The sequence below is a fragment of the Protopterus annectens genome, chromosome 1.part1 (assembly GCF_019279795.1).
Source record: "Protopterus annectens isolate FY-2018-M chromosome 1.part1, PAN1.0, whole genome shotgun sequence".
In the NCBI taxonomy this organism is placed as follows: domain Eukaryota; kingdom Metazoa; phylum Chordata; order Ceratodontiformes; family Protopteridae; genus Protopterus; species Protopterus annectens.
The window spans coordinates 1603917331-1603942959 of record NC_056726.1 but is presented as its reverse complement, the minus strand read 5'-3'; the positions used below and the strand labels follow the sequence as shown (position 1 = coordinate 1603942959).

Below are 25629 nucleotides of genomic sequence, written 5' to 3'. Positions count from 1 at the left end.
GTCATGGTCAGGGCCTAAGCAAGGAATACAGTACGAATTAAAATCTTTATGAGGTATTTGCTTTCCACAAGTAATGCAATTATTAACTTTTACTGACATCGGTAAGGAGCAACAGAAAGTTTCCCCAACGGGGTACTTAGTTTTAGTTGAAGACTTCGGTTCTGAAACTCGAAAATGAAAATTTCAGGAGTCGGCCAACCGGCACTTGTGAACTGCTTCTCCTTCGGGCAACGCACAGCAAGAAAGACTGATGTAATGGCATTGGCTGCATGTTTTATACCCCTGACAACCTGATGTCATGGAAGAAGGGACCACAACCGAAGCAGGACCCAAGACTTTGTTAATCAGGCTGACTGAGGGCTACTGCAACAGTATAACATGAAAAACATCCAGCATTACCAGTGCTGCCATACGGCCCAGAAGCTTTATAAGTGTGTGTGCCAGTGGTTTCAGGAGTTGCAAACATAGACAGGGGCTCAGCCTGAAGGCTGAAAACACTGGAGCTCTGGAACCTGGCAATTTGGTGGATCATGCCTAATGGTACCCTATGAAGTCTAGAACTTGTACAGGCTGGAGGATTTTGGATAGTTGACTGCAATGCCAAAGGTGTCACACAGCTGGAGTAAGGAGTTCCTGGCTGAGATCAACAATGCCTTTATGGGGCAGTGAAGATCCAATTATCCAGGTAGCGGAAGACCTGAATTCCCTGCAGCCAGAGCCAGGCTGTGACCACTACAATGCATTTGGTAAACACTGGGGGCTGTGGTGAGACCAAGCGGCAGGGCCCTGAACTGGTAATGATGGGCCCCCAGCCAGAAGCAGGGAAGACTGGTCTATCTCATCCTTGAGGTCTATCGAGCACATCCAGGTGTCCTTCCTCAGAAGAGGTAAGATGAATTGCACCATGACCATCTGGAACCTGGTCTTTTTGATGAACTGGTTCAAGTCACTTAAATCCAAAATTGGTTTGAGGTCCTTTGTCGTCTTTGGAACTAAAAAGAAGCTAGAATAGACCCTGGATCCTATCTGGTCTGGTGGGACCTCTGAATGATTCGATTTAAGAAAAGCTTTTGAATCTTTGCCACTGCGTAAAGTCTCTGATGGGGTGGAACATATGGGAGACATTTTGGGTGACAGTTTGGAATCTCTAAAAAGGGAATGCAATAACCTCTGGATACGACTCACAGCACCCAGACATCTGAGGTGATGGTCTCCTAAGCCTTTCGGTGGAGAGCTAGATGACCCCGACTACCTCCAGAGAAGAGCAGCCGGGCAACCCTTCATGATCACTGACAGGCCACACTGGAAAAGGCCCTGCAAAAGCTGTGATTCTGCAGACCCCATCTGCCCTGTGGGCAGCATTCGTTATGATTCACCCCAGCCCTCAGGAGGAACCCTCCAGAGGGCTGTCCTGGGAAGAGAACTGTGACTTCCTGAAGAAGACATACTTACCCCCATTTTGATTCCTAGAAAAGTTCCACTGGGGGTATAAAAGTGTACTCCTATGTTGAACAGAGTCTTCCTATCTTACTCACTCCTCTACAGTGTTTCCTTAACCTTTGGCCCAGACAAGGATGACCCATCAAAAGGAGCAATGACGAAGGATGCTTTAAAACAGTTCACAAAGTTACACAAATGCATCCAGGAATGGCATCACATTGCAATCCTGGAGCCTGATGCTTGATATGCCCCATCAGCCACATAACAGATGGAAACCAGGGTGGACAATCAAGTATCCAGCTTTTTCTGAGGATACAGAAATTGCTATGTCTTGAGGGTACTTGACAGTTCGACACTCAGTCCCCCTGAAGTCTTGTCAAGTGAGATAAGTAGTTAAATGCTCTCAATGCAAAGGTGGATGATGCATAGGAACACTACCCTAATCAGTCCAGCACATGAGACTCCCTGTTTTTTTTGGGGGGTGAAATGAGGGGCTGCTCTCAGAAATCTCAATTCTAACTTCTCTGGAGAGGGGACTTCAGTGCTCCATCCTCCACCCTGGTGAATAGCTCCAAGAAATCACTGAAAAGGGCATCATCATGTGGGGACTTAAGGGAACCTTCTTCTTTCTTAAGGTCAGTATCCTCAATGAGGTCAGTATCATCCTCTCTACAATGCTGAAAGCTGAGGCAGAGGTGAGCCTCATGGATCCGAGGGTTTAGGAACCCAAGGGTATCAAACACAGGGCTGAACCTGAGGGAGCCATGTCTAATCCCGATGATGAGATCAGAGCTGAGTGGGCCAAAGCTGAAGCCCCAAGATGCATTGAGAATTCTGAAGCAGAAGCCATCGACCCCGACCCAGAAATTCCAGGTTCGACACTACAGCTCTGAGCTGCTGATGTCCCCGAACAAGTCAGGGTCGAGGCTATCAAGCCATTGGATCTAACCTGGAGGGTGGAAACTCAGTCATCTGAGACCTTAGATCCGAAGAGGACAAGGGAGAAAGCCAGACAGATGGAGCCAAGGGTACCAGTGCCGAACCCAGAACTGAGGATATAAGGCCTAATTGCATCTGTGCCTGCAAAAAGGACATCATGAGCTGCTCCACATCAGTAGTTTTGATGCTGCCCACCAACCTCAATGAATGGCTGGAAGAAGTCACTGAGAGCATGACTTGGAGGGTCTATGAAAACAGAATCCTGCATGCCAGATTAAACCTTGAACCGGGGCAGAGACGGGGAAGATTTTGGTTACTGAAGAGGTGACGTGCTGGAGGAAAAGGAGAACCCACCTTACCTAAAGGTGCCACTTTGACCAGGAAGGGGCTTGGAATGCTTGAAGCCAGAGAAGCGATCTTGCTGGATTTGGGTGCCAAAGGCGATTGCCTCCAAGGTGTTGGGGCAGATGACTGTGCCGGGGGAGCTGAAAGCCGGAAGGACCTTCGAATCTAGTGAACCTGGGGGAGCAGGTCTAGTGATAGAGGCCAACAAAGACAACTTTCACATCCTTTTGCCAGGTTTAGTCTCACTGATGAGACTTCTTGGACCCAGTCTTGGGAGACAGGAGAGAAGCCACTCTAGGGCCAGAAAAAGAAGAAGAAGGAGCAAAGGAGCTAGAAAGTAGAAGCCCTTTCAGAACTAACTTAGCCCTACACTCATTGATGACTCAGGAGTCAAAGCTCTCACAAATGGAACATACCGAATCTAGATGCCCCATACCTAAACACTAGACACATTTCAAGTGTGCTTCCTGGGAAGGCAACTTGTGCCTGCAGGAAAAACACTTTTGAAAACCTTTGACTATCTATAACAGTACCTAAACCACAGCACAACAACAACTACATGACACAACGCCTAATGACAGATGGGTAAAATAGCAGGAAGGGAAAAGAGATGACACACTACACTACACTAACTAACTAACTAATTCTACAAGTGAACAAAAAGAAACAACAAGAATGACTCACCAACGGTAAGGGAACAGAGAATCTCACCAAAAATACTGTGCTAACTCTTCCAAATGGAAAAAGCAGACTGGAGCCAAATGCCAAGCTGCAGACATGAACAGCAGCAAACTAGATCTGAGGAGCTGATGGAGGAGCAGGAAATTTTGGGTAAGGAAGGTGGAGCCAAACGGGTTAAAGATGTTCGAATTGGCCGGTTTCAGATCTGAAATTCCACAGGCTGAATCCAGACAGAGCAGACATCTTATCAAAAATTTCCTCTCCCTTGCCAGCTTTCATAAACTGACATGATTTATCCATTCTCATATCCCCTGACTGCTTTAATTCCATTTTTGCTCACAATGTAAAATCTCATGTGACATGGCATGCTCATAACTCCCCTAAGATCTGCCATTTTCTGGTAGCTGGGGGACATCAGGAGAAGAAAACGGCAGTCTTTGCAAATGAGGCTCTATTTTATATGGAACAGAATTTTGGAATACTCCTTGGAATATTAAAGGCATTTCAGGTTTTGGTGGACTATGAAAGAAATAACAAAAATGAAGCCACAGTAGCAATCTTTGCTCTTACACATGAGGTGGTACAGCAATAACTGTACTTAAGGGGTCACTATAAAACGAAGCACCAAGGGGTATGGATAAGAAGGAAGCTCAGGGGTCACTATAAAACGAAGCACCAAGGGGTATGGATAAGAAGGAAGCTCAGGGGTCACTATAAAACGAAGCACCAAGGGGTACGGATAAGAAGGAAGCTCAGAAAGCAGCAAGAGAACCCTAGGAAGACACTAACATAAAATACTTGGGACTGTAACAAAAGGGAAAATGATACATTTGGACTTGGATAATAAAATATTGGCCATAAAAATGGTAATTTACTACACTGGACAAGACTTCTATCAACCACAACTGACAATTTAGGATTTGATACAGAAAGTATTAAGACATTTTATTTGGGCAGGTAAAAGACTTAGGCTGAGTTGGGATAAATTAATTCTACCTGTACAAAGTGTGGTTTGGGACATCCAAATCTGCAAAGCTGTTACAGGACCACACAACTATGGATGGAGTACTTCACGCTACTGGAACAGTATAAGGCTAAAATGAGTTGAGTCTAGGACAGAAGCTGCTGTTAAAGGGAAATTATTAGGGCATGTAAAACACTGCATGATAACTATACCATTCAGAGAGAAGAGAAAAGATTGGGAAGAGAGAGACTAGAAAGGCAGTAACAGACAAAGGAATAATGGGAAAACACCTGTACGGCTCCTCAGTATGCAAAAAAGTTCAGAAGGTGTAAGACTTTTGCTTAGGTTCATAGGAGTATACTAAGTAAACGACCATCAGGACCCATATGAGCCTAGCTGTGCAACCCAAACATGACCCGCAAATTAGATGTATATAGGTGTAATTTATTGACTGCCTCTATCCATCAGAAGTGTTTGCTAGGGTATTTCCATATCCCAAGCACACTTCAGAGAACTTTTCCTCGGGTAGATAGAAATGCTGGAGGTGTGATGAAAAAGAGAGAGATAACCAGGTAGATGTTTTTTGGGCATGCAATGAGTTGGCAGATTTTAAAAATTCCCTTCAGTGTACTCCATCAAAAATGTTGAGGGAGCAAATGGCTGCATCTTAAGAAAGGATTCTTTAGAGCTGGGACATAGAATCTGAATTACCTCTACGTAGTAAGGCCTTATTAAAATAAATTCCACTGGCTGCCAAAAAAAACAATTGTTACAAAATGGAAATCAAAAGATAAACCAACTGTAATTGAAACACTGAATATTTCAAAAGAGATAAAGGAACTGCACTTGGAATCTTTATAGAATCTATGAATCTAGAGGACAGGGACAGGAGGTGATTAGGGCATGGTACATAAGCCAAGATTCTGGGTTCATCTGAAAGAGGATGGGTGAATATTATAATCATGTAGCAAAAGAAAGGTTTAGTTTGCTTGGAGCAAGTTTGGTAATACATCAGTGATTGGTGTCAAAAATGGAAAGTATGGACAGGTAAAGGTGTGTGTGTGTTTCTGGAGAGGGATGTCAGTCCCAGAATTATTAAAAATTCTGACTGAGGCTAGAACTCTACAGGTACTAAAGACAAGAATAATTAGTAGATTTTATAAAGTGCTCCACAATAACTATAATAACCAAGAGACAAGATGAAAGGAGGATACGCAACATTCAAGGGAATAATGGCACTTATTTCAAGATATGCTGAAATGTCAAGAGATGATTCTGAATCTTTGCATGGAAATGCCTACGCAGAAACCTTTATACACCAGATAAAGTACACAAGATGTTTATTCAGGCAGACTTGAAGGTGTAAGAGATGTAGGTTGGACAAGAGAGGGGACTGAACTTACATTCTGGGCTTCTCCAAAATTAATACACTTCAAAAGGGACTTGCTGGAAATGTTGAAAAATCTAGTACCTTCAAATTAACTCAGATATATAATAAATTTGGAGGACTGACTTGGATCAACCTAGGCACTATAAAACACTAGTAGTAAGACTAATAATATTAGTGGCCATAAAACAAGAAAAATAATTAAAAATGCAAAAAGAAAATGGAAGTCAGTGTTGAAAATTTCTCAGAAATCATGAATAATATGAAAGAAATGGAATATAAGGCAATGGCATAGAGAAGTTCATACCAAATTCCTCTATATTTACCATTTTTTTATGAAAATAATAAGGTGCCATGAATTCCCAACTGGCCCGTTTAAATCCTGATTTCATTTTTATTTTTATTTTCATTTTTATGTGCATGCTGATGTCATCACGCATCGCCAGTGTATCCCGTGGATCCATCAATGTGCAGGAGCGTGCATGATGACGTCAGTGTTGCAAGACAGCACCTGTGAGGTGCAAGCATAAGCATTCAGTTAGTATTTTGCAGATAGGAAAGTTAAAGTGAAAAAACAATGTTATGGCTATGAATCCATGACTTGAGCCAGCCATCCAAAGAAAAAGACATGGTCTGTACAGACATCGGAGACTACTGTCTGAAACTGCTGTAGCATTCGCACTGTGCACGGCGCACACACTTATTTTCTTGGTTTTATTTACTAGAGTGAGTTTGCTTTTTGTTCCCTTCCAGTCAGCTGGGATTCTGCTGGATCGGGAAGGGAGAGCTGACAGCTGCAGGTGGCAAAGCAGATTAAGAGCAGCAGCAGAACTTCTGCAGATCGAATCAGTAAGGACCAAACAGTAAGTAGCAGCTTCCAACTATCACTCTCAGTGCATAATCACATGCCCACAGGATGAGCAAGCCCACAGGATGAGCAAATTTACTTCCTCCTCGAGGTAAAACTAGAGAATTCAGTTCTTAACTGGGAATCTGGAAAGTAGAAACAGAAACAGAAAAAATTAAGTCAGTGCAACACAGTGCAATGTCAAGGAGGGAGTAATCAAACTGTAACTAAATCAGACAGGGTCACAACTCCAGAAATAATTAGGGACACTGGGACAAACAGGGTCAGGGACACTTTTAAAATATTAGCTAAATATTAACTTTATAATATTGACTGACAAAATAAGCTCCTATGAAATAATGTGCATTATCTGAAGTCCATAACACTAATTATTGTCATTATATATCTGTATCTATTTACCTACATGTATACCTCATGTAATTCACTATCAAACCTTTTCTGCAAAAGCCACCAGTTTTAGGAGGGAATCAGGATTAAGGGGAAGAACCCAGAAAGAGGTAATATGAGTCAAAATCATAGACAGACAGAGGTACGAGAATGAGCCAAGCATCAGCAACTACTACATTTATTTATAAAAATCTAATCATGCATATTGGTATTTATGGAAGCACAAGAGAGAAGGTGATTTCAGATTAGGAATAAGACTTATTTCGTGCATTGATTAGAATGGCACATGATGCCCTGCATACTAACAACAACAGCGGCTTGTTATAACTGATAATTATGACAGACTTCATTATTTTCCTATTATAATTAATAGTAGGTACAGTTCTTTTATACATGACATTACATTTACTGATGTGTTATTTGACTGAATTTATATAAGGATGCAGATAAGAGGATGTCAGAGTGTACGTATCAGAAGTGTGGTGATAGGGAAGAAAGTTGAATGCAAAGTGTTTTACATGCCTGTTGCCTGCTACTTCTGTTAAGATTTTTTGTTAATGCTGTTAAGGGACTTTAACTGGTTCATAGGTGTGTATTAGGCTAACGGCCCTGGGGCCTTTACAAGCCTAGCCATAGGATTACCCTGGCATCGTGCCACCAGACCTTAGTTTCTGAGTAGAGCCACTGGAGTTATCCCCGGGTGAATTTTCTATTTCCCATCCACTCATAAAGATTTCTCTTGAAGAGGGTCAGTGAGGTGCTCTTGCTTGGTGGTAGACATGTATGGGAAGTCTATTCCATAGCATGGGCAGTCTATGGGTTATGAACCTGTCCCTCCAGTACATTCTGTTGATTGTGGTAATGAGGTTGAGGTCTCTGGAGCATGTGGTGCGGAGGGATTGGGATTTCTTTAGATGTGTCATTTCTAACAGAGCTGGGTCAGACATGGCTTTGTAAGTTAAGCAGAGATTGCCTCTAAGTAGGTGATATGAGACAGAGAATAGTTGGAGTTTTTTCAGTCTGTCCATATAGGACAAGTGTTTAAGGCCTAGGATCCTCTTTGTGAGGTAGTTTTGCGGCCTCTCCAGTTGTTGGTGTCCAGTGAGGTACATGCCAAATGGGGCATTGTACTCGATGATTGGCCTAATGAGGGAATGACCTCTTTCTTCCTGGATGCAAAACCCTTAGTAATGAGATGTGCCACACAGAAGGACTTTCTGACCACAGTGGTAATGTGGTGATCAAAAGAGAGGTTGCTGTCAACCTGTGTTCCAAGACCTCTTATAATGCCTTCTGTGTTCAGTGGACTACCATCAACGTGGTAATTCATGGGAACCGGGTTTTTCCCAAAGGGGATGACGAAACATTTTTTGGCACTGAGCTGGTAAAAAATGATTTGTATTTAGTTTTACACCAGTTTAGTAGTTAAAATTAGTTTCATTGGTATTTATTTCAATTGCATACCAGTTTGGTACTTGTGACAATTTATTTGATTTATTTTCTTATGAAAAAGTTGTAGTTTAACTTTATACAAGTCTAGTCATTCATTTCACTTTATTTTTATTAAAGAAAAATGTTCTTTTAGTTTTATACAAGTTAAACTGTTACTATAAACAAAACACTATTGTTATGGTTATATTTTGTGTTATTTTGTACGTTTTTCAACTTGTATTTGAATGTCAGTATCCCACAATTCCACTGGAGTAGGCAGAGTTACAGTATTATGCATGTGAACTTTGTTAATTAGCATCCAGTTTTTTGGCCAGATAAACCAACTTTTCATGGGCCTCTGCCCAGATTTTTGATATCTCCAGGTTGAGAAGTATGGAGAAATGGCACACTGCGTACACTAACAAATGATATTTATGCTCATAAAGGATAAAGAATAAACCTAGAAATAAAATAATGTAGCAGGCTGACAGTGTTGAGGAGGCAATATACACTTGAAAGTTATCATGCACTCAGTGTTCTAACTTAATAGAAAAGTAATATATCTTAATGAAGCTGACATTAATTAAGTCATAATCCTTGGTATTAGACTGAGTACAGCTGTTTGGTTTATATAAAAGCAAGAGATGTCATGAGTGTTTTTAAAAAAATCTGACCAGCCACTGAGGAAAAATATGACAGCATATCATGCACAGAGACAGCACGGATTAATAGATGTTACTGTTAAGTTTTAATAAAGTTCTGATTCTTGGAAAAAATGGTTATGCAGGTAGTACTACTTTTTCTATACCACTCTTCCTGACACATTTCTTGTGACATCATGAACATCGAATGCCAGCAGAAAGTGTTCTGTATCAGTGATACACATCTTCCCATAATCTGCCCTCCCCCCACTGCTACCTTGCACAGCCATAAACAGTAGCAGCAACTGCAAACATCATTTATTAACAGAATACAGGAATTGTACAAATACTATAAACACTGTCTGCATACTTATGTGAAGAAAAATTAAATGATTATGCCCGCTCTGTCAAGTAATGAGGAATTATCAATGCCATCAGAACACTCCACTTACTTGAAATTTTTGATGTAAGTATATGAATCTTCTCTAATGAGCAGCTGTGACTTGATCATGTTATCTCTTAGCCCAAACTTCTGCATTGATAAGATCTGTGCCTTGTTTGCAGACATCACATTAGCATTCCGCACCTTACCATCAACTGCATCACCTTTTGGAGCACCTTTCCTTTGTGGGGAAAAAAAAGACAAAGAAACTGTTAGTTTTTGTGCCAACAATGCATGTTGCTTTTGGCAGGACTGTAAAACAATGTCCCAGAAAATGCATTGCCAATTTCACTGGGATAGTTTCAAAGATCAGTAATATCCTTAACTAGGTGCCACAAGACATTGTATAATCTACAAACATTCCTGAATATAAGCAAAGGTTACAAAAGTAAACAATTTCTGATTTCTAAGGCTGGTACAAGAAGCACATTAACCTGCCAGTCACAATGACTTGGGTTATTCAAATCTGCCACCAGTAGTTAGCCTGATGGCATTTGTCTGCAATGTATCCAGGTATTAGCTATGGTTTGGATGCAAGAAGGTCAGGCTGGGAAAGGGATAACATGGGGACAAACTGTTAACTTTTTTTAAGGGAAGAGTGTGGTCCTTCAAACCTCTGGTGTATAGACTGGAAATAACTGTAGCTGATTTGGGTACTGCAACACAAAGGGCAGCATTGTTTTACTACAAGTGGCTGAGTCTCAAGTACTCAAAACACAGTCTCAAAGCTAGGGACTTGAATGGTTTGTAGCTTGTGTGGGCTGCTGCTTGTGCTCAAACTCAAATGAGTTCAGGCAAACAGCTACTGCACCTTACCTGAGCACATTTCCGGAGTTGAAACGAGGCACGTGCAGCAGCTGTGGGAGGGAGTGTAAGTGTAGATTAGTGCACGGATGGAGACAGGATTAAGGGTTAGTGAGCAGGAGGGGAGTTTTAGGGTTAGGAGAGTGATCACAGGGATTTAGGGAGCATGAGGGGTGTTTTAGGCTTAGATGTGGAAAGAGTGGTTTAGAATTAGGGAGTGAGAAGGAGGTTTTAGGGTTAGGAAGTGGGAAAAGAGTTTTATGCTTAGGGAGCAGAAAGGGAATTTCAGGTTTAGGGATTGAAGACTGGGGTTAGCTAATGAATGGGAGTTTTGGATTAAAGTTAAGGCTCTGTTAGGGCTATAGAGTATTATACTGTTGGGGATTGGAAGGACTAAGTAGTTATGGGAGATGGGGCTAGTGGGAGATCTAACATTTGCTTTTTCAAGCAAAGGTGTTGCAAGCTTCTCACACATGAGCACTTGTATTAGACTCGGGCAGGACAAGTCACTTTGTGGAAGAGGGATCATGTAGGAATGCAAATACAGTAACAAGTGTTTAGACTGCAGGTGGACCACTGCATATCGCAAGCTCCAAGGTGAATGTGGAACAACAGGTACAACTCCTCTTCTTGCTGAAATATGACAGCTCTAAGTTCAGGCTGTACAACTTTCATCTTACAGAGTGAACACTTTGTGAAAATTCATTACATTTTTAATGAAAGTACTCTACTCTAACCAAACCGCAGGAAAATGGACAAAAATCTCACTGAGGCAAGTAATAAGTGAAGCAGACTTACAAATAATGCCTGCATAACATGGAGATGAGTACCAAAATCATGGTGTAATAAGTAAAAAAAACTCTTTAATGACACCATAAAATGCTTCATCCTAAGATTAAATTTAATTTTTTTCTTTTTTCTACAGAATTTACTTTGTACAATTTTCAAACATACCTTTGGGAAGAAAAAAAAAAAAACAAATGACAGTAATTCATTTAACTTATAAAGACTGCAAAGTCAAATCTTGGTTACAATAAGTTGTCTGTTAAAGAAATAGGACCTACATTGCTAAAGAAAACTGTATTTATTGTACAGACATGTTTACAATTTTATTTACCTTCAACAGGTAGGGTCACGTAACAAAACTAGTCTAAGCCTGATGTCTACCTGAGTTTCCTTGGGCTTCATCTGTAATGTACTTTTTCTCTAGAGTATATCTCAAAGTAGTGAGATACAGGTCTCAATCACATCAACCTGGGCAGCTTTCCACTATTTAGTGACATGCATTTGTACTGCTGTTAACAAATGTCAATATGATACACAGAAACTGTTGCTTATATGTAAATAGTTAAAAAATTGTGTGTGTGTCTTTTGGCTTTTCCCAGTTAGAGGTCGCCACAGCGGAACTCCGGTCCGCTAATGATTGGCAGTTGATACGCACAACCTTCAACGAAGGTACGCCCATTCATGCATGTCTCCACGCAGAAGAAGTTCTAGCTGAGAGTCGAACTGGTCAGCGTCTTACTGTGAGGCGACAATGCTACCGCAACACCACCACCGCGGATGTAAATAGTATTAAATAGTTAAAAAATAAAATAAAAAAATCAAGACTTTAAGTTGATGCTTATACAAAAGGACAAGGAACGGTCTAATAGTAAAAAATATTCAAAGAAAAAGATCTATACTGCAGGTTACTGATGTTTTTAGAAAAGAACAAGAGTTCAGCACCAAAGGACTTCCATGATGGCTGTAGGCTGAGCAACAGCTTAATTTCAGCTATACCAGTGTGAAAACAAAAACTCGGGAATGAAAACAGAAACTCGGGAAAATTTCAGCAACTGGCTAGTAAGTGCACAACAGCCTGGGATGCCAGTAAAAAAGAAATTCAGAGAACCTGAAAGAAAATCAGTCACAAAAGGTGAGGAGAAAACACTGGTTAGGAAGAGTCATGCAGCTGTTCATCAAAAAGCAGCTCAAGCTCCAGCTTTGGTGCAAGACATGACTTCCAGTAACCGAGAGGAATAAATGAGTTCACTGTACTCACAGCTGATTACAATGAAATGAAACACTGAATGAGAATATCAACTCAAATAACAAAAGGCTGGAAAAATGGAAGAAGTTTTAAATAGACAATCAGATGAGCTGACAACTGCAAAAGTCAGAGGTTGAAATCAAGATAAGGCTGGCTGAGTATGAGACTACTCAAGAAGAGAGGATTCAAAAAAGTGTGGAATTAGAGGGCACAGCATGTGGGGAAAACCTGAGATTTTCTGCTATAGCAGAGAAACTGTAAGGAACATATACTATTAATTTTATGAAAGCACAAATAAGCAACTGTACAAGTATTCCACAGCAGGAGTTTGTAACTGAAAGGACACATCATGTGTTTGCTTCACACCTGACCATGAGAAAATAACCCACACCTTTAATAGTAATGATGAAATCCTACCAGCAGAAAGAATAGATTATGACATAACTGAGGCAGAATGACAAAGTATAAAAGTGGGAGACAGTACAGTGTGGAAAATTATTACCTACTGTACACCAGGCAGAAGAGGAATACATTTATTCCAGCAATCAGGAAATGTTGAGAAGTAGGTGTGAGATTCCAGCTATTTTCAGAAAGGGTCAAAATCATTTTTTTTTTTTATGCAGAACATGCTAAGGAGGAAATACAAATGTTTGCCCAAGAAAAAGTGAACTAACAGAATGGGATTCTGTTTCTTATTCTTCTAATAAACCCCACAGACAGACCATGCAAGTAAAACCTTTTTTTTTCAAATTTCCAAAGGAAGATGCTTGAGAAACAGAAAAAAAAGTATAACAGTTGATTAGAAGAACCAGAAGTACATTGGAAATGAACCAGACACTGGATTTGGGAGATGGAGATTAATAGGAAGAAAACCATTAACTTGAAAACTGATGTATACATGTGGGAGGGATCACAAAGCATTAATTGCATTTGTGAAAATAACAAGCAACAAGGAAACCCTGGCAATTAACAGCCCAGTGCAGAAAAGGAAAATATATCAAGATAAATTACCAAGGCTGATATATGGCTGTGTATATAATTCCACACAACATCTGGTATAAAAAAGTCCACTTTAATCAGCATAAAAAATATGATTAGCGTTTTCACAACAAAAGCTGCTTCATCAGATCACACACACTAAAAGCCACAGTCATTTTATATACCTATATTTTATATAGTTATCAACTATCAACCATGTAAGTAAGCAACCAACTAATTAACTGAAATAAAGACATACTGCAATACTAATAAAAACATACATCATTATGCAGTAATAAATAAAAATGAAGACTAAAAATCAAAACTGGTTTAATAGGGACATGATTATTCACCCTGTCTAGTATCTTCATGCACAACACTGACACCATGAACGTAAACTCATGTCCAGTTCCAGTTGTACTGTGCCAGGAGAGGATTAACATATAGCGCTATAGCTAATACACATGAATACAACTGAAACTAGATATAAGTTTACGTTCATGGTGTTTGATGTTGTGCATGAAGATATCAGACAGGGTGATATAGTGAACAAGACAGAACAAAGGGAGCTGGCCTGGATACTTAAGCTTGGAGGACATCTCAGTCCAGGTCTGGATGATCATGTCCCCATGAAACCAGTTTTGAAGGGACGCAAATTAAAGAAATGATGGCAAGTGAAATGAGAATGTAGACAGCTTGTGTTTTTATGGCTGCTGCATTTAGTAATTATTTCCCTTTATGTCACCCTATGGTTGACTTAGCAAAATATTTCATTGTATTATTTGATGTTTTTAGCTACAATCACATTTTGATCTTCATTTTTAGTCTTCATTTTTATTTATTACTGCATAATTATGTATGTTTTTATTAGTATTGCAGTATGTCTTTAAGTACTTCAGTTAATTAGTTGGTTGCTTAGTTACACAAATGTACTTGTTATTATTGGTTGATAGTTATATAAAATAACTTTGTGGCTTTTAGTGTGTGTGATTTGTTGAAGCAACTTGCATTGTGAAAGCGCTAATCATATTTTTTATGCTGATTAAAGTGGACTTTTTTATACCAGAAGGCATGTGGAAATATATACACAGCCGTGTATCAGCCTTGGTGATTTATCTTGATACATTTGTGAAAATGAAGAAACAAGAAAAGCTGGAAATATTGGACAATTTTCTGACTTTGTTAAATTTATATGGGACTCCAAAACAAATGCCCTACTTCTTGTCATTAACATTTGGAAGAACATTTAGGAGAGGTGAAGAGGAATGAAAGAGTTAACTGCAAGTACAACAATACATTTATGAGGGGAAGAGGAAGGAAAGAGTTAACTGTCAGTAAAACAAAATGTTGTTCTTAACGTTATTTTAAAATGCATGACATATACTGCATGACACAAAGTAAAGCTTTTTCAGTTATTTTTGTATGTAACAGGGATACTAAAATAAACAGGTGCCCCTATGTTTTCCTTCTTTCCTTTTTCTTGTTAGGCACTGCAATTTAAAAAGAGAAGAAAGCCTGGACAAACAATATTACATAAGAAAAATCAATATGCTTTTTTCTTACTTTTGCATATGGAAATGACTGGATTAAGGTCCTTAGCTTGATCTAATACAAAGTTTTAATGGGAAGCAAATAAATAAAAGAACACTGAATATAATGAACAGTTTTGCTTCAGCAAATAAATGTTTACAATTAAATATTGTAGTTTATCTGGTTCTCATATCTCAGTGGAGACAATCTGATAAAAAACAGAATACCTCTTTCTTTCAACGGCTGGGATATAACATTTTCTGAAAGCATTCAAGTTGTTTTCTACATCTGGGAGAGGAATAAAGATAAGACAAAAACAGATCATGCATATTAGAAGGGTTCAAAGTCACTATTTGAAGATGTAGTTTTGTGTGTTAGTATTAACAGGTTCTGTGGGACTCTGGGGAGTGTGTCTTTTTTGTCTGAGGGTTTTCACTAAAACAAAAAGTCTTGTAAGATGTGACATAGGTTCAAATGTATATAACATAAAAGATCAACCTGCCAAACATTAGTGTATGCATGCTACACAAAAGCTGAAACTAGAAACTAAAAAAAAAAGCTGTTTTACATAACAGGTGGGAATATTAACTTCTTTTCACAATGACAGCACTTTCCATATTATCTTGAAATGTGAATGGTTTTACACACCTATATATATATATATATATATATATATATATATATATATATATATACACACACACATATATGTATGTGTGTGTATGTTCATCGGTTCACAGGTGTGTACTAGGCTAATGGCCCCGAAGCCTAGCCCATAGAATACCCTGGCAATGTGCCACCCGACCTTAGTTCCTACTGCCTCTGTTGAGTAGAGCTCACTGGAGTGATCCCCGGGGTGAATTTTCCATTTCCCATCCACTCATCAAGATTTCTCTTGAAAAGGGCCAATGAGGTGCTCTGCTTGACATGCAAAGGAAGTCTGTTCCATAGCATGGGGAGTCTCTGGGTTATGAACCTGTCCATCCAGTATGTTCTATTGATTGTGGTAATGAGGTTGAGGTCTCTGGAGTATGTGGTCTGGAGCGATTGTGATGTCTTAAGATGTAGCATTTCTAACAGCTGGGTCAGACATGGCTTTGTAAGTCAAGCAGAGATAGCCTCTAAGTAGGCGATATGAGAGAGAATAGTTGGAGTTTTTTGATTCTGTCCATATAGGACAAGTGTTTAAGGCCTAGGATACTCTTTGTGAGGTACTTGTGAGGCCTCTCCAGTTGTTGTAGGTGTCTAGTGAGGTACATGCCAAATGGGGCACTGTACTTGATCACTGGCCTAATGAGGGAAGAATAGAGGGAAACAATGACCTCTTTCTTCCTGGATGCAAAACCCTTAGTAATGAGATGTGCCACATAGAAGGACTCTCTGATCACAATGGCAATGTGGTGGTCAAAAGAGAGGGTGTTCAGTGGACTACCATCAATGTGGTAATTCAAGGGAACTGGGTTTTTCCCAAGGGGGATGATGAGACATTTTTTGGCACTGAGCTTAAGGCCATGGTTCTGACACCAGTTGTTGATCTCAGTGAGGCCTTACTGTAGGATGTCAAGATCACTTGGGGAAGTTAATAATAGCAATTGTCTGTGAACTTTGTCAGCCAGAGTCCCTTTGTGTTGGCCTGGACTTTAGAGAAGTAGATACCAAATAGGAGAGGGCCCAGACCAAACTCTGTGGGACTCCACTTGTGACTGGTCAGCAGTCTGACTTGGAGTCACCTACTTTCACACTGTGGGTTCTATCTGTGAGCCAGTTTGCAACCCACCTAGTGATATAGGGGATGATGCCCAGCTTAGTGAGGTTTTCTATGATTCCTGAGTGGGGAATGGTATCAAAGGCCTTGGCCAGATCAAGGTAGGCTGTATAAACCACCTTGCCTTCATCCACAGCTCTGGTGACTGACTCAAAGAAGTCAACCAAGTTGAGCAGGCATGATCTACCCTTCACAAAACCAAACTGTGTAAGATCCAGAGTTTGGAGATTCCCTATATCCTTGTTTATTAGGTCCATGATGATGCGTTCCATAGCCTTGCATATCAGACTTGTCAGGCTAATGGGGCGATAGTTCCCAGGATCTGTAGTCGCTCCTCCTTTGTGGAGAGGGATGACTGTAGCAGTGCGCCAGAAATAGTAGTGAACTATTCATGCCTGGAAATAACTCAACATGTGAATTTGATAAAGAAAGGACTTTACGATGGTTATCCGGCAAAATATCTCAGATGAAGGAAAAGGGAAGTACTTATATTAATTGAGTGTAAAGCTCCAATAATGTTAGAAGAGGGGAAAATATAATAATGGTAAATTTGTAGTAATAAGGGGCTACTGGCAAGAGAACAGGATTACTCTGGCATGTATTTATATTCCACCTAAAACTGCTACAATGGAGCTTAAGAAAATTCTGGGAGAAATAATCAGCTTTTAGCAGAGAATATTGCTTATAGGTGGGGACTGGAATTTGATTTGCAACAGTGAGGATGTATCTTGGGGGCCTAAAAGGGAAATATAACAAAAGAGGGTAGATTTTTTAAGAAATTTATGAAAATATTTGGTATGGAAAATGTGAACTCAGTAGTAGGACTTTGGAGAGAATTTACATATTATTCCCCAAGGTACAAAAGCCAGGCTAGGCTAGGCAAATTATATTTCACAGGAACATGTGCATTTAATTGAAAGTTTTGATATGCATCCAATAACTATTTCAGATCAAGTGCTAACAATAATTAAAATAAAAATGCAAGGTTATGAAATAAAAATGAGACACAGGTGCTTCCCCACCTATCTGTTAAAGAGAAAGGCATTTAATGAATGGGTAATGTAAATTATTCAGGAGTTATTAGGGAAGACAGAGATTTCTTCTGAAAATATAGCTAGGTAGTGGGATAAAATTAAAGTGGAGTTTACAGGGTGAAAACAACAATAAAAAAGAGACATGATTAAGACGCAACAAGAATTATTTAGAGGGTTAAATTATTGCTGAATAGGGGAATCTCACATAACAAAAAGAGATGCAATTCCTAAGTGCTAAAGAGAAAATTTGATAACTCCACAGCACAAATTTTAGAACAATGTCTCAGGCAGCAGAAAGTAGAAAGGGTTGTTGCAAAGCTTAGGGAGACTATAACAAGGAAAATAACCAGAGATCTTGTAGAGGTATTAGAAATATTTCCGAAATTTTATGAACATTTGTATAAACCAGAGACATGCGGAAATCAAGAAAAAGTATAAATGGAAATATTTATGGTAGAATTAAATATGCTAAAGTTAGTGGTAGATGAGGCTCAATTACAAACAGGGCAGCAGGAGATGTAATAAAAATGGTGGTAACCAATCTACAAGAAAGTCCCCAGGAACAGAAGGTATTCCTGTGGAAGTTTGAAAGCTAGGAGAGGAAAGTGATAAATATCTGGTTTTACGGTACTTTAAAAGCAGGAGCAGCACCAACATCTGGAAAGAAAGCAGTGGTGGCTGTACTACCTAAAGATGGTAAAGACCCATCAGATCCAGCTACATATAGGCCCATTTTGATACTAAACCATGACTATGAAGTGTTTATGTCTATAATGGCTAAAAGAATGACAAAGATGGTTTGTGGAATGGGGGCAAACATTTGGCAACATTAATAGATCAATGATGATGCAGACCAAAGTAGAATGTATGAAAATACCACTGTTGTTGGTGGGTCTCGATGGAGAAACCATTCAAAAGAGTAAGCGAGGATTTTATGAGAAGGGCAATGGAAGCATTTGCATTCCCTGACAAAATTATAAGATTGATTAGGAGGATATATGAGGGATCAGAGTCGAAAATTAAACTGTGAGGGGGTTTCTTTCTGATAAGTTCTGTTTCAGCAGAGGAACTAGGAAGTGGCGTCCTCTTTTCATTTTGTTATTTGCACTATACTTAGAACCACTTGCAAAGAAATTCAAGGACTTAATTGGTATGACAGTGAAGAAATGCTGGCTTTATTTGCAGATGGTATTATTTTACACAGGATACGCAAGAAGTTCAGTTGTGAATGCTCTGCCATTTCACAGTGAACTGATCGAAGGAAGGACACTGAGGAAACTCGGAGCTATAATATATAACATTAAGTATCCTGTTTTTTGTTTATTTTGTTCTTTATTTCTTTGTTATTTATAGCACTTTGTGTACTGTGTATTTTTCTAGCTAGTTTCACTGTGTGTGAGGTATTAACTGGAAATTGTCCACCTTTATTAAGCATCTGTTGGGTTGTTTGTTTCTGATAACTGGTTACAGTAAACTCTTTTTTTTCTAGAGGCTCCTTTAGCTGTTTAAAACTTTCATTTAACGGCTCACTGCTGCTTTTCAGCTGTGAAACATTTCTGCAGTTTGTTCTAAGTAGAGGGGATATTTGTAGCATTTCCATATTCAGGCTTGTATTTGGGCCTAGTGTTTGTGGATGCTGTGTGTGTCTGAGCACATATTCAGAGACATTGGTTTGGCCAATGCCATCAGGCATTTCTGTGAGAGAGAATTGTTTGAGGTCATTGGCTGACTGAGGTCACCTGGACTACAGCTTAGACTAAGCACCTCATTGGTTCTTTTGAGATTTCTTTCTTAAAAGCTGTCTCAGGTTTCAACTTTCTGTTACCTAAGAAGTTCAGTTGTGAATGCTCTGCCATTTCACAGTGAACTGATCGAAGGAAGGACACTGAGGAAACTCGGAGCTATAATATATAACATTAAGTATCCTGTTTTTTGTTTATTTTGTTCTTTATTTCTTTGTTATTTATAGCACTTTGTGTACTGTGTATTTTTCTAGCTAGTTTCACTGTGTGTGAGGTATTAACTGGAAATTGTCCACCTTTATTAAGAATCTGTTGGGTTGTTTGTTTCTGATAAATGGTTACAGTAAACTCTTTTTTTCTAGAGGCTCTAGCTGTTTAAAACTTTCATTTAAAGGTTCACTGCTGCTTTTCAGCTGTGAAACATTTCTGCAGTTTGTTCTAAGTAGAGGGGATATTTGTAGCATTTCCATATTCGGGCTTCAATTTGGGCCTAGTGTTTGTGGAGGCTGTGTGTGTCTGAGCACATATTCAGAGACATTGGTTTGGCCAAAGCCATCAGGCATTTCTGTGAGACAGAATTGTTTGAGGTCATTGGCTGACTGAGGTCACCTGGACTACAGCTTAGACTAAGCACCTCATTGGTTCTTTTGAGATTTCTTTCTTAAAAGCTGTCTCAGGTTTCAACTTTCTGTTACCTAAGAAGTTCAGTTGTGAATGCTCTGCCATTTCACAGTGAACTGATCAAAGGAAGGACACTGAGGAAACTCGGAGCTATAATATATAACATTAAGTATCCTGTTTTTTGTTTATTTTGTTCTTTATTTCTTTGTTATTTATAGCATAGTTGGTGGCTTTGCAGATGCCCGCCCCTAGTGTAAATTTGATCTGGGACCCTCCTCCCAGTCTAGTGTCATTACCTCATTCTACCCAGTACAGGGAGAACATTTGAGAAGGCCAATCAGCTTAGTTTCGGCTACTCCTTTCTCTCTTTCCTTTCTCTTTTTCCACTAAAAAAAAAATGTATCTGCTTTTACTGTATTTGTGTTTTTTCCTACTTTATTTTGCTTTTGCGTCATCTTAAAAGTACTCAATTGTATTTATTACTGCTTGGTATAACTTATTCTAAGCCTTTTAGTTTAAGCAATTGGGCTTTAGACCAGTTGTTTTACATTAGGAAGGTTTGTGGGCTGCACTGTGGTGGCAGGACAGGTAGCTTACATCCTTCTAAGTTGGGAACTGCTGATTGAGGGCTCGGAGTCTGTTATTCTAAAAGTGTATTAGTTCTGGTTTAAGCACCAGGGCTTCAGGCCAGTTATTTTACATTAAGAAGGTTCATGGTCTGCACTCTTGTGGGAGAAGAGGCTGGACTCTGCCCTTCTGAGCTGGGAATTTCTGGTTAAAGGCTTATAGTGCCTGCATATTTGAACTATTTCTTACTGTAATTGGTACAGCTTGTTTGCTGTAGCATAGACTAGATCCAGGCCTGCTGAATCTAGTTTTGTCTGTATGCTTATTTCCCTGAAAAGCTAATTCCACCTAAAACGTGGCTTTTCAGCGCTTCTGTGGATCCCTAGTGATATCTGCATTGCTTACTGTACTTTTTTCCTTGTTTCACTTAAAAGAAAGTTACTGTTTGTCATTTTTGCATTTAAGTTACCTGGCACTTGCTCACTAAAGCAATTATATAAGTCAGCACTAAAAAATTAAAAGCTCTACACCCTCACAAACTCCCCCTGGAGTACCTTGCTCCCCATTGGCCATTTTTTTCAATTATAAAGAAATTCCCAATACTATTCTAACATGTCCAAAGGTCAGTTGTCAATCTCCTCTCCAGTCCAGCAGGTGAATCTGGGAATCTTCAGGCAATGTTACAACTGCCTCATGTACACAGACAACCCTCTCCTCCTCCCAACAAATTCCAACACATGTGAGAGATGCAACCATATAGCCAAACTGGAGGCTAAGCTCTCTCAACTCAGTACTGGCGTAACCAGTCAGGAGGAGAAGGAAACCACACTCACTACAATTCCAGTCTCACATAGACCTACCACGACAGCAAACCAAACACATAAACACACAAAAACATACTTGGAGGCTCTAAATAAAAATCTGCCTAAGCAGCAGGGGCCTCCAAAGCAGACACCCAAGCAACCGCTACCCCAAAACAAAACACGTGCAACACATAGCTCACAAAGCCAGTGTGCCGAACAGTCACAGCCCTTAAGGCTAAACAACACACCTGATACACTTGTAATAGGTGACTCTATCATCAGGCACACTGACGTCCCACTCACCAGGCTGAACAAGGAGAAGGTCACAGTGAGCTGCCTGTCGGGCGCTAGGATCTGCCACATAACACAAGCACTCAGGTCACTCCAAGGCAAGTACAAATATGACTCAGTCATTGTCCATGCTGGTGTGAATGACCTGAGACGTACCTCCCTGGACTACATGAAAAGAGACATAGAAGAGCTCTCTGAGCATGTAGCCCAGGCCGGTATGACCCTGACCTTGAGTAGCATCTTACCCTCACCAAGAATGATGCCACAGTATGAAGACAAGATTATCAATTTCAACAATTGGCTTAAGTATTGGTGTCATTCAAAGGGGATCCAATGCCTGTCAGCCTGGGATGACATGCTCGACAAGCCATGATGCTTCGCTAGGGACGGCTTGCACCTGTCACCCCTGGGCTTTCGGATATTGGCAAAGGCTCTTGCTACCCCCATAGTGCCTTTTTTAGGCAAGGCTCAAAAGACAAACCCACCTCCATAGTTATCACAAGGGATAAGAAACTAAGAGTAATGCTACTCAACGCCAGAAGTCTAAACCTCAAGATGCACGCACTCGAAACTCTCCTTAGCATGGAGAACATCGATATCTGTACAGTAACAGAAACCTGGTTCAAGGCTCTCGAGAGCACCCCAGCACTACCAGGCTATACCTCATACCATGCTTTTCGGCCCCAAAACTTGGACCGAACCACAAAAGGAGGGGGAGTATCAATATTCGTCAAAGATACCCACACCTCCAGGTTGGTGGCACAGCACGAAGCAGCAGAGACTATCCATGTGCAACTAACAGTGGGTAAAACTGCCTTTTAGTTTATAGCCTGCTACAGACCACCCTCCCAAACCCAGGAACCCCACTCGGCCTTCCTGAGAACACTGGAAAATATGAAGGTCTCTCCAAACACCATTATATTGGGTGACTTCAACTACCCAACCATAGACTGGGAGCATTACTCTAGATCCAACACCCTAGCCCAAAGGTTCCTAGAATTTATAAACTCAAATGTTATGGAACAACTTGTTACCACTCCCACAAGAGGGGAAAACATACTGGACCTGATCATCACCAACATGGGGACTCTATGCTCCAGACCAGAAGTGTATCCCTCACTGGTAAGATCAGACCATAAACTAATCTCAATGGATATTCATATCCTGACCCCACCCCATGCCCAGAAAACCACAGTGAAAAACTTCTCTAAAGCAAATTTCACACTCCTCAAAACCAAGGTGGAATCCTTCAAAGCCCCCGGGCCTGTGGATAATACGGCCCAGACCGCAAAATCCTTTATAAACGCATTCTATGAACACCTTCAGGAATGCATGGATCATGCAATCCCAAATAAAACAAAGACCCAATCCTCCAAAGGCAGATGTCCTGTCTGGTGGACCCCAGCCATAAACAAACTATACAATAGAAGGAGGAAGCTACTACATGATAGAGCAAAATCCCAAAAAGGGAAGGCATCTCTGATCAGTATTAGCAAAAAACTACGGGCACTCATAAAATAGGCCAGCTTCGAGAGAAAAACTGCACAGGACACTAAGGATAATCACAAGGCTTTCTTTAGTTATGTTAGGAACCTGGGTGGGAATTCCCAGATATGCTCAGAATTAGTCCAAAATGACAAAAAATACACCGAACCCACAGACATTGCCAACATCCTAGCTGACAGGTTCAGCGCATACTTCTCCCCCCCCTCCCCACCAAAAGGGATAATATCTATCCCAGCAGAGTGCTGCCCCCCTGACATCTCAGATGCTCAGGTAAGAGCTGCCCTCTCCAAAGCAAGAAACACAGCATCAATGGGACCAGATGGTGTCCCGGGCTGCGTCCTACATGAACTCCAAGAAGAGCTAAACCCAAACCTAAAACTACTGTTCAATCTCAGCCTTACTACAGGATATGTACCCAAAGAGTGGCGTACAGCAACAGTGGTCCCTCTCCTCAAAGGTGGTGCCTCAATGGATCCTGGAAACTATCGCCCCATAAGTCTCACTAGCTTGGTCTGCAAAGCTATGGAAAGGATCATCATGGACCTTATAAATAAAGATATTGGGGACCTGCAGACACTGGATCCTACCCAGTTTGGCTTTGTTAAGGGCAGATCCTGCCTCTTGAACCTGGTCGATTTCTTTGAAACAGTCACCAAGGCCATTGACAAGGGGAAGGTGGTCCACACAGCCTACCTGGACCTCACAAAAGCCTTTGATACAATACCCCACTCGGGCATTATAGATAAGCTCACCAGCTTAAATATAAACCCCTATGTCACTAGATGGGTTGCAAACTGGCTCAAGGAGAGAACCCACATGGTTAGAATAGCTGGAGCCATGTCAGACTCCAAACCAGTTACAAGTGGCGTCCCACAAGGCTCAGTCCTGGGACCTCTCTTGTTCGGTATATATTTCTCGGAGGCACAGGCCAACATGGAAGGACTGTGACCAAGTTCGCAGATGACTGCAAACTGGGCGCCATAATAGACTCTCCAGCCGACACAAGCATCTTCCAAAAGGGCCTCAGAGAAACAGACAACTGGTGCCAGAGCCATGGCCTCAAGCTAAACGCCAAAAAGTGTATAGTCATCCCCTTTGGCAAAAACAAAGTGCCTACAAATTACCACATAGGTGGTAATCCATTAAGTACAGAAGAAGTAATTAGGGACCTGGGGACCCAAGTTGATAGCAATCTCTCATTTGACAACCACGTGGCCAAAGTGGTTAGAAAAACATTTTATATAGACCACCTAATCATGAAGGGATTCACATCTAGATCAGGGGAGGTCATCGTGCCTCTTTACTCATCCCTCATCAGGCCCATAATTGAGTACAATGCCCCTTTTGGGATGTACCTTACCAGACACCTGCAGCAACTGGAAAGACCCCAAAAGTACCTCACCAAGAGGATCAAGGGGCTCAAACAGATGCTGTATGCTGCCCGGTTAAAGAAACTCCAGCTCTACTCAGTGGCATACCGCCTGCTCAGAGGCGATCTGTGCCTGACGTATAAAGCCATGTCCAACCCGGAATTAATGGACATGCTGCACCTCAGAAAATCCAAATCCCATCGAGCTACTTGCTCGAGGGACTTGAATCTCAGCACTGAAATAAATAGGACATGCTGGAGGGACAGATTCATAACCCAGAGGCTCCCTTCACTCTGGAATAAAATCCCAGTCCAGGTTAGGCAGAGTTCCTCATTGACTCTCTTCAAGAGGAATCTTGATGAGTGGATGGGAGATCGTAGGTTTACCCCGGGTATCACTTCTGTGTCACTGTTAGACAGAGGCACAGTATACTAACCTTGAAAAAGGGCATAGCAAAATTAATTTAATATGGGAGGCGAAAGCCATACACACTCTGGCTAGGCTTATAAATGCCCTAGGGCAGATAGCCTAGTATGAACCTATGAACCTATAAAACCAGAAAAGGATATTTCGGTATTGTGGAATATTCTGATACAGTCTCATATCTTTTTGGGACACAAAATTAGCGAAGATAAAACAAAGGAAATAACTATACAGTATGTATCTGCACACTAATTACTTCAGCAATACCCATATTTCTGGGGACATGATAAAATGAATTATTTAGGAGTATGGATTAAAAATGATTCTGTTATGGCAGCTAAGGAATCGTGGGTCGTGACTTAATAAAAGATAATACAAAAAGAGAGAAGTTGGAACCTCCGTTTTATGGAAATGGATAGCAAGATACAAGCAGTGAAAGTGTTTTTCTTCTAGTTAGTTTTATATACTGTTTAGGCATATTTTCATCAACCAGAGAAGTTGTGAACAGCAATTAATAGAAATGAAGGATTTTATCTGGGAGAGGAAGAAGGCAAGAGTCAAGTGGGATAAATTGATCCCTCCAACAGAATAAGGCAGTTTGGGATTACCTGATTTGAAGGGGTACTTTGGAGCTACAC

The 25629-nt window shown here is 40.5% G+C and overlaps 1 protein-coding gene across 4 annotated transcripts in view; it reads right to left on the bottom strand.

Moving 5' to 3' along the window:
- INPP5B (inositol polyphosphate-5-phosphatase B) overlaps positions 1-25629 on the bottom strand; it is a 2334801-nt gene that overhangs the window by 625448 nt on the left and 1683724 nt on the right. For all 4 annotated transcript variants that reach the window (XM_044083533.1, XM_044083543.1, XM_044083552.1 and 1 more), the window contains one exon: positions 9536-9706. In XM_044083533.1, coding sequence (XP_043939468.1) covers positions 9536-9706 — 171 coding nt within the window. The remainder of the gene's footprint in view (positions 1-9535; positions 9707-25629) is intronic.